The sequence below is a fragment of the Octopus bimaculoides genome, chromosome 5, assembly GCF_001194135.2.
Source record: "Octopus bimaculoides isolate UCB-OBI-ISO-001 chromosome 5, ASM119413v2, whole genome shotgun sequence".
NCBI lineage: Eukaryota > Metazoa > Mollusca > Cephalopoda > Octopoda > Octopodidae > Octopus > Octopus bimaculoides.
In genome coordinates, this window is record NC_068985.1 from 20,886,988 (window position 1) to 20,895,830 (window position 8,843).

The 8,843-nt window shown below is 35.1% G+C and overlaps 1 protein-coding gene across 10 annotated transcripts in view; it reads left to right on the top strand.

Moving 5' to 3' along the window:
- LOC106875793 (uncharacterized) overlaps window positions 1–8,843 on the top strand; it is a 605,848-nt gene that overhangs the window by 383,922 nt on the left and 213,083 nt on the right. For all 10 annotated transcript variants that reach the window (XM_052968187.1, XM_052968184.1, XM_052968188.1 and 7 more), the window contains one exon: window positions 7,545–7,697. In XM_052968187.1, the coding sequence (XP_052824147.1) occupies window positions 7,545–7,697 (153 nt within the window). The remainder of the gene's footprint in view (window positions 1–7,544; window positions 7,698–8,843) is intronic.

The window sequence follows — 8,843 nt, forward strand, 5'->3', positions numbered from 1 at the left end:
AAATGCTTTGCAACGTTTTTTTTTTTTTAAAGTAGTGGCTCTCTGATTGTAGCCCTCCCGTGAAATCTGGCTTTGTGCAGCTCCCGGCAAGCAGTTTTTGTGGAAACTGGGTTCTTGAGGTAGTCATTAAGCTCTGCAGTAATTTTGGGAGCTGTACTTTAGTGAAGCCTTTCTAACAATTCGTGTAAGAGTCCAACAGTCCCTATCTGATAGTTTTGATTTTCTTCTGGAGTTTTGTTTTGACGAGGAGGTTTTTCCCTTTTCCCCAAAGGCTGCCATTACTTTTCAGAGAGTACTTCTTGATACACCAAACATTATGGCTGTTTTCGTTATGCTAGCACTTGCCATACAAGCACCAACAATTTGACCACTTTGAAAGTCTGATAGAGCTGTCATTTTAATGAGTTTTAAATTACCTTTTTCTGATGATATCTGAAAAGAAACAGCAGTTTTAGCAAAACATATTAAGCAACACTAATAATAAATCAAAAAACTTAAAACGAAACAAGCTTTTGACGGTTTTATAGATATTTCAAAATTATGCTGCCATTATTTTGTCCAACCCCTGTATATATAGAATGTATGTGTGCATGTGTGTGGTGGTTATCTTTAAAAGGTAGGCAAGGAGATTTCAATATAAAAAATTTTTTAAACTATGAAATTCACAGATTAATGTAGTCAAGAGGAAAATTTAAAGAGCCTCTATAAATGCGCAGTGGATGACATCCCCAATAACAACATTTATGAGCATCCTAACCATCATAATAACACCAGTACTAGGGAGTAGGTGGATCCTAGAAGAACTTAAGAACCTTATAGCTAGCTCAAGGATCTGTTTTAAGCCTGCCAAGGCCTGTGGTGCTGAAGAAGTGGAATGTCATTAGCAAACTCTGTTGCTCAGTATCTAGAATTGCCATCCCTCCATTACAGAGCAACCAGTCAAGGGTCTGGGGAAGCTTTTTAGCTCAACTCTGAAACACTCTGCTACTGAAGATCAAATTGATGCAAATAAGATGATGGTTAGATAAAAACTGGATTTGGAGGCAAGACAATGTTTGAAGTGTCCGTGTGTTAATCAGGGATAGAGGTATATGATGATATTGTCAATTAGAATGATAAAATATTCAGGTTTCTGTGCCTGCATGGTAAGTTAAAAGTCCAAATTGTAAGCATTGAAGACAATGCTGGGTGACTTCAGATAAATAGAGATCAAGTGAGATAGATTTCTTTATGCAGAATACCAGATTATCAAACAACTGCTGGGTGTTGGAGGAGTTTCACAAGTCATAAAAACAATAAAATGAACTTGGAGGACTGAATCATCTTTTATCTCTTACTTGTTTCGGTCATTCCACTGTGGCCATGCTTGGCCACCGCCTTAAAGAATTTTTGGTCAAATGAATTGACCCCAAGGTATACTTATTCCATCTGACCACTATGTTACAGCAAAAGATGCATTATGTACATTAAACATATTATGTACACATTATACGTTTAATGTCCAACGCTGATTAAATTCACTGTACATAAACTAGGCTGAATATTAGACAGGCTATAGCATGTACTGAGTACTAAATTACATTTCTAACTACCAAGAACTACATGATAGATTGTGATGTATAGTCCCACAGCAGACTAAATTATGACAGTTATTGAGAACTGGGCTTAAATCTGTTCAGGCAGGCTTGATTGGTAATACTCAGGCAACAGAAATAATCAGTTGGATGAAATTGTATCTCTACTTCCAGCTGAGCTTAAATAAACAACCAGCAAAGCTTGAATGGCATGTTTTTACCCTTGATTCTATTCAGAAAGCTTTATTAGTTTTCAATTCATTATCCATGCCATTAAATCCTTGCCTTAGATATGTTTCGACCAATAAAATCTAAGCAATTTGTTTTTGTTGATATCTGTTCTGAATGACTGTCTACAAAATTTTATGTAGTTTTCTTTCATTTCTCTTAACATCAACTCTGTTTGCAGTTTTTGTTTATACTCCCTTGTTTCCTGGTTATGATTATGTGAGGATTTTTTTTTTTCTATCATTGATAAAAGGCTACCTTTCAGCTAACTGTTCTTTGAAATATATTTTCTGACTTTATTTGTTGCTACTAGTTATTTGTTGCTACTAGTTTATAGACAATACTATGAAACATTTGTACAAAAATAATGGGAAGTTTTGAAAGGAAATGTTAGCATTTGTTTCTGACAGGAAGGTTTCTTGTTTCTTTTAATGAAGCACTTCTTTCGATATTTGAATTAATTTGTTTCAAAATGTTTGTCAGCCATTGCAGAAATATACATAGGTACATCAGAAATGAGATTTTAAAAATATAGAACTCTTTTTACTTCTATGCCCATGTGGGTCAAATAGTATCCACTGAGACAGATTTTCTGGGTCAGATGCACTTCCTGTCACCAACCCTCAACTGTATCCAAGCAAACAAATATTTCCTCGTGGGTGAACATAAATTTAATGTAAGACCAGAAACAAAGGATACCACTTATATGATGGTGACACTCTCTTCCAGAGGGACACAAACACATTCTCTTTCTCTCTCTCTCTCTCTCTCTCTCTCTCTCTCTCTCACACACACACACACACACACACACACACACACACACACACACACACACACACACACACACACACACACACATACACACACACACATACAAAACACACATTTATAATACAGGTTTCTTTCAGTTTCCATCTTCCAGATCCGCTCACAAGGCTTTGGTTTACCTGAAGCTATAGGAGAAGACTGACTCTGAAACAATATGGTCAGGAAGTGAACTTCATGACCATGCAGTTATGCTTGTGCCTTATGAATATACATTTATAAGCATATTAGTGGCATTTTAAATGTTAAAGATATGGATTAAAGATCTTATTGTATTTAGCACCATATATCATTATTCTGAGTCCTAATACTGCTTGATTGAATTTTGATCCATAATACATTTACAGCCTATAGCTTATTTGGCTCAGTTCAGTCTGTTATACTTTCTCTCCTTCCAAAATTTGAATCTATGCCTAACAAAAAAAAATATATATATATTTTTATCAATTTCAGAATCTTTGAATCAGCTCAGTACAATTTACAAAATATTAATGAGAATCTAATTAGTCTTTTCAGTGTATCATCATTCAGTGCCCCTGGACTGGCTCTTGTGCGGGTGGCACATAAAAGACACCATTTCGAGCGTGGCCGTTTTCGTGCGGGTGACACGTAAAAGCACCCACTACACTCTCTGAGTGGTTGGCGTTAGGAAGGGCATCCAGCTGTAGAAACTCTGCCAAATTAGATTGGAGCCTGGTGTTGCCATCCGGTTTCACCAGTCCTCAGTCAAATCGTCCAACCCATGCTAGCATGGAAGGCGGACGTTAAACGATGATGATGATGATGATGATGATTAAATCTTTTTCAATATGATGATGATCTTAGGAAAAGACATTGCTTCTATGTTAAACTGTATTTGGAAGTATATATAGGCTGCTTCATCAATTACTAACCAGGTGACCTGAGATGCTAGCTTATTTTTAGATTTGATCAATTCAGAACTAGTGATAGTTCAATTTGATTCAGAAAAAGATTGAAATAATTTCTGAATTAAAGATTACTTATCTAAATCAATAATAAATAGCACCATTTGTTATCTTAAATCATGTTATAATTTCATTAATGATTGAAGAAGAAAAAATACAAATCTTCAGCAAACTTCATGTTCATTTACTGGAATGAAAGTTATTCCTGTTGAGAATACTCTGATAGTAACTTTTAGTTTTGTGGTTGTCTTGTAAGAAGTTTGTTTCCCCAGCACATGGTTCCAGATTCAGTCTAACAATGTGGCACCTTGGGCATGTATCTTCTGCTATAGTCTTGGACTGATCAAAGCTTTTGGTTGACAGGAACTGGAAGAAGTTCATCATGTATCTGTGTATGTATATATATATATATATATATATATATATATATATATATATATATATATATATATATATATATATATATACATGTGTTTGTTTGTAACATTCAGTTTTGGTTTGTTTACATCCCCATAACTTGGCAGTTTGGCAAAAAGAAACCAATAGAATAAGTACTGTTGATTTAGCCAACTAAAACCCTTTAAGGTGGTGTCCCAGCATGGCCACAGTTTAATGACTACAACAAGTAAACGGTAGGAGATAATTGTCATATGCACTGTGAATAATGTGGTGATTTATTATCAAATGGTGGATATCAGCATGGATCAGCAAACTGTTTATTCACTTGTTAGATTTATTAATCTGGGGGTACTTCTGGCTAACGAAACATAATGACGTTGAAACACCAACTGTCACAGAATCTCTTGTGCTGATGAATCAAGTGTGTCATGAACATATATTGATCATAAAGGAGCTGTTCTCCTATGATGGAACATAACAGTGATTAACATATTCCCATTGAAATCTGCCAGAATGCATTGAGAGTAAAAATGCAATTTATCATTACATTTATTTGGATATTCTAAAATTCATTTATTAAACATGCTGTTCTGAAAGGTCTTTTCTTTCAAATTTACAAATACGGTAACTCTTGAAAATCATAGGACTGAGGAACCATTTAAGTATAATTCTGAACCTAATATGTGAGTTAATAAAAAAAGGAGACATTATTTCCCTTTAAAATCATTAGGATTTCTTTAACCTACATAGATATAATCTAATATTTATATAAGAATATGGTGGTGAGCTGGCAGAAATATTAGCACACAGGGCAAAATGCTTAGTGGTATTTCGTCTGTCTTTACATTCTGAGTTCAAATTCTGCTGAGGTCGACTTTGCCTTTCATCCTTTCAGGGTCAATAAATTAAGTATCAGTTGCATACTGGGGTTGATCTAATCAACTGGCCCCCTCCCCCAAAAATGTTGGGCCTTGTGTCTAGAGTAGAAAAGAATATTTATATAAGAATATGGTGGTGAGCTGGCAGAATTGTTAGAACACAGAGCAAAATGCTAAGCAGCATTTCGTCAGTCTTTACATGCTGAGTTCAAATTCTGCCAAGGTCATCTTTGCCTTTCCTCCTTTTAAGGTCAATAAAATAAGTACCAGCTGAGTATTAGGGTTGATGTAATTGACATGTCCACTCCCTGAATTTGCTGGTTTTGTGCCAGTCTGTTAATGTATTGATTGCAAGGTCAAGACTTATCAAAAGTAAAACCATATTAATACAAGCAATTAATATAGTTAATATAATTGATATAATTTAGGAAATTAATATATTTAATCAAATGACTTTGGTAATTAATATAATTACTTAATATGATTAAGGTTGTGGTAGTGGTATTGAATTAACTACTGTTATGTCACCAGATCTCTTCAATTATCATAGTGAATTGATCATAAGAGAACTGGAGAAGAAAAAATGGTTTTAGAGGAGGAGGCAGAAACATCACAGGCATCAGATATGCAGATGACGCAGACTTACTTTCTGAAATGGAAAAGGAACTTCAGAGACTTCTGGATATAGTGGTCAGAGAAAGTGAGAAGAGTTTGTTCATTAATTGCAAGAAGACAGAGTGCATGGTGGAGACAAAAAAGGGAATCCCAAAGGGCATGCTGAAAGCGAGCAATCAAATCATTAAGCAGGTATCGTCCTTCAACTACCTTGGAACATTGATCACAGAAGATGCAAGATATGTAAAGGAGATCAAAAGATGAATAGTACTGGCAAAATCTACATTCTCAAAATTCCATAACATCTTGAGAAACTGTACTCTGAGCATTAAAACCAAGATCCATATATTGAACTGCTGTGTCTACCTTGTGTTAATATATGGAAGTGAGGCATGGTCTATAACATCAGAAATGAGAAGGTGCCTAGAGAGCTGTGAAATGTGGTTCTTCAGGAGAGTATTAAGGATTGCATAGACAAAGTGTCTAATGAAGAAGTAATGACCCAGGTTGTGGTAAATAGAAAACTGCTTCATGAGATAAGGGCCAAGCAACTGAGATTTTTTGGTCATATGATGAGGAAAGAGGAGTTGGAGAACTTAGTGGTGACCAGAAAGATTGAAGGGAAAAGAACCAGAGGAAGGAGAAGGATGATATGGATGTGAAACTTGACAAATGGGTTGGAAGAAAGAAGCATTAAATATTAGGAAGTGGAACTGTTGCAGAAAACAAAGAACAGAGAGTTCTTGTGGCAGGACATGATCACCTATGTCCTACATTCTGGACGTGGTACCTAAAGAAGAAGATTCTCATCCCACATCACAAGTTCAAAAATCATTTTCCATTTCTCTGAGTTTGAATATACAGCCATAGTGATTGAAATTCTAACACAACCAAATTCACATTAGAGGCAATGACATATGAAAGTTCAACACATCGTCATCATATGTCTGCTTTTCTAAGTGAACATATGATGGCAATGGTAGCAGTAGTGGTAGAGATGGTGGTGATAGTAGCAGCAGTGGCAGCATCAACAGCAGTGATTATGACAATGATCTATTGAAATTTCATGATTTCATCTCCTATATGAATGTTATTGCCATTACTTGGCCCATCAATTTGATACGCATGTAGTTGTCTCCTTCTAAAGCATCTCTATTTTCTCTTTGTTGCACTTGGTAATAACACTGCCCAGTCAGTCACTGGAAATGACTCTTCCCTGTACTATGTAAGTGACCAGCTTGTGTCATACTTTGCCAGATATTTTTCAACAGCTCATCAACTATCCCTGATGTTCCAGCTGCTTTTCTGCCTTTGTATATTTAATTGCACGTTTGTATGTATGACTGTCATCTTCAATAGCTGCTCCCTCTGTTAGGTCTATCTAGGTAGACCTCTCTCTCTCCATAAAACCCCTGCTATAACAGATGCTCTAGCATGGCCACAGTCCAGTGACTGAAACAAGTAAGCAATAAAATACAATTAACCAGATTATACAATCGTCTTTATGTAATTAAGCAAAATCAGTTATACTATTCACGGACTGGTGTTAATTCAATCACTCATACTCAATACTAGCATTGTTTCAATGTAAAAATCAGTAGACATAGTAGAAATGGATGAAAAAAATATGTTTGCTGCTGAGGAAAGTTACCTTTATTTGCCACTTGGTGATGAGATAAGTGGCTCAACTATGGAAATACAATATTTGAGACAAATCTTTATTGTTTGTTTGTTTTCCTTCTTTTCATTGCAGTACTTATCACTATTATCATCATTAATATTAACTATGATTGAAATCATTAACCCAATATTTAGTTCTGCTTTGAATTGAAGGGAAGATGTCTTCAATTATATTTCTCAGATTACCCTATTTTTTCATGTTTAAATAGCACCCATAATTTAGTGTTAAATCTTGGGTACAAAATTATTTCCCTTTATATTCGAACTTGATACCAGCTTCATCTTTTATATAAGTCACACCCCAGTTTTTCAGTTAAAATTAAGTATGAAATAGTGCAACTTACACACAAACATATACTGTATATTGCTTTAAATGTTATGAATTCTTTCCTAAATTTATTTATTACAATTCTTTGCAGATCGAAGTCTTAAGCCCAAAGCACAATGGTGCTGTTGAAGGAACTGATCAAGAATCAAAAAAAGCACATTCCTCTGCAAGTATCAAAGGCATGTGGAAAAAAGCAGTTAAAAGCTTGAAGAGTAATAGTGGAGAGCCAAAACCCACTCGACTGGTGAGAATTACTTATTTTTCTTCTATATATATATATATGTTTATTATTATCATAATGTATGTAAAAAGACAAATACTATTGCAGCTTTGATTTCAGGAAAAAGTTTTAAACTCTGTGTATGGGTCTTATTTCTCAATCCTAATTAAATATGGTGTGATAAGAAATTGTATGTGTGTGTGTGTAATGTAAATAGTCCAATGAAAATTACATAGCCAAGACTTTAACAAAACTTGAGAAAGGTACAATAATTTGCCCTACTGCCTAACCATTGTAGGGAGTGTGAGAGAGACAGAAATTGCAGGAAACATGTTGTGTGTGCGTGCATTGAAATTTTTACATATCAATCTATAATAATAAATGCGAAAGTGAATGTCAGTGTGTCACACTTTTTCAACTTTACTCCGACCCCTCTCTCACTATTCAATGACACTTCTACTGTTCCTCATGTTTTACCCCTCTCTTCTTCTTTATTATTATTATTGAGGTCACTGCCTAGAATTGAACTCGGAATCTTGGGGTTAGTAACCCATGCTCTTAACCACTATGCCCACAGGCATATGGCATAGTGGTTAAGAGTGCAGGCTACTAACCCCAAGATTCCGAGCTTGATTCCAGGCAGTGACCTGAATAATAATAATAATATCATAAAATACCTTAGGAATGAGAACCTAGGTTCAAAATTTTCCCAAGACACCTGATGAAGCCTGGAAGGTATATCAGCCAAAACACTGTGATAACAACAAACAAGACGAGGACAAATATCCATCAAATGTAAATAATGTATTGTTCTATATTGTTCAGAATAGTTTATATTGCATAGGATGACCTATATTCTATTGGGTGGTCTATATTATCTATTATGGGTATTTTATTTTTATTAATAACCTTCGGTTGGGTTATGTTATTGATAAATAAACTAGTGTGAATATTTTTGAGTAAATGTAAGTAGAGGTATATGTAGATTAAGTTTCTAAATAATTGTATGAAAGGATTTCATGGTTTCACTACAAGAGTAGTATGAGCTGAAATAATAAATCTAAATGAATGCACTGTGTGTGTGTGTGTGTGTGTGTGTGTGTGTGTGTGCATGGAGAATGCATAAGGTTCTGAGGTCCCTTTATTGGTGGTGGTGGTGGTGGTGATGGA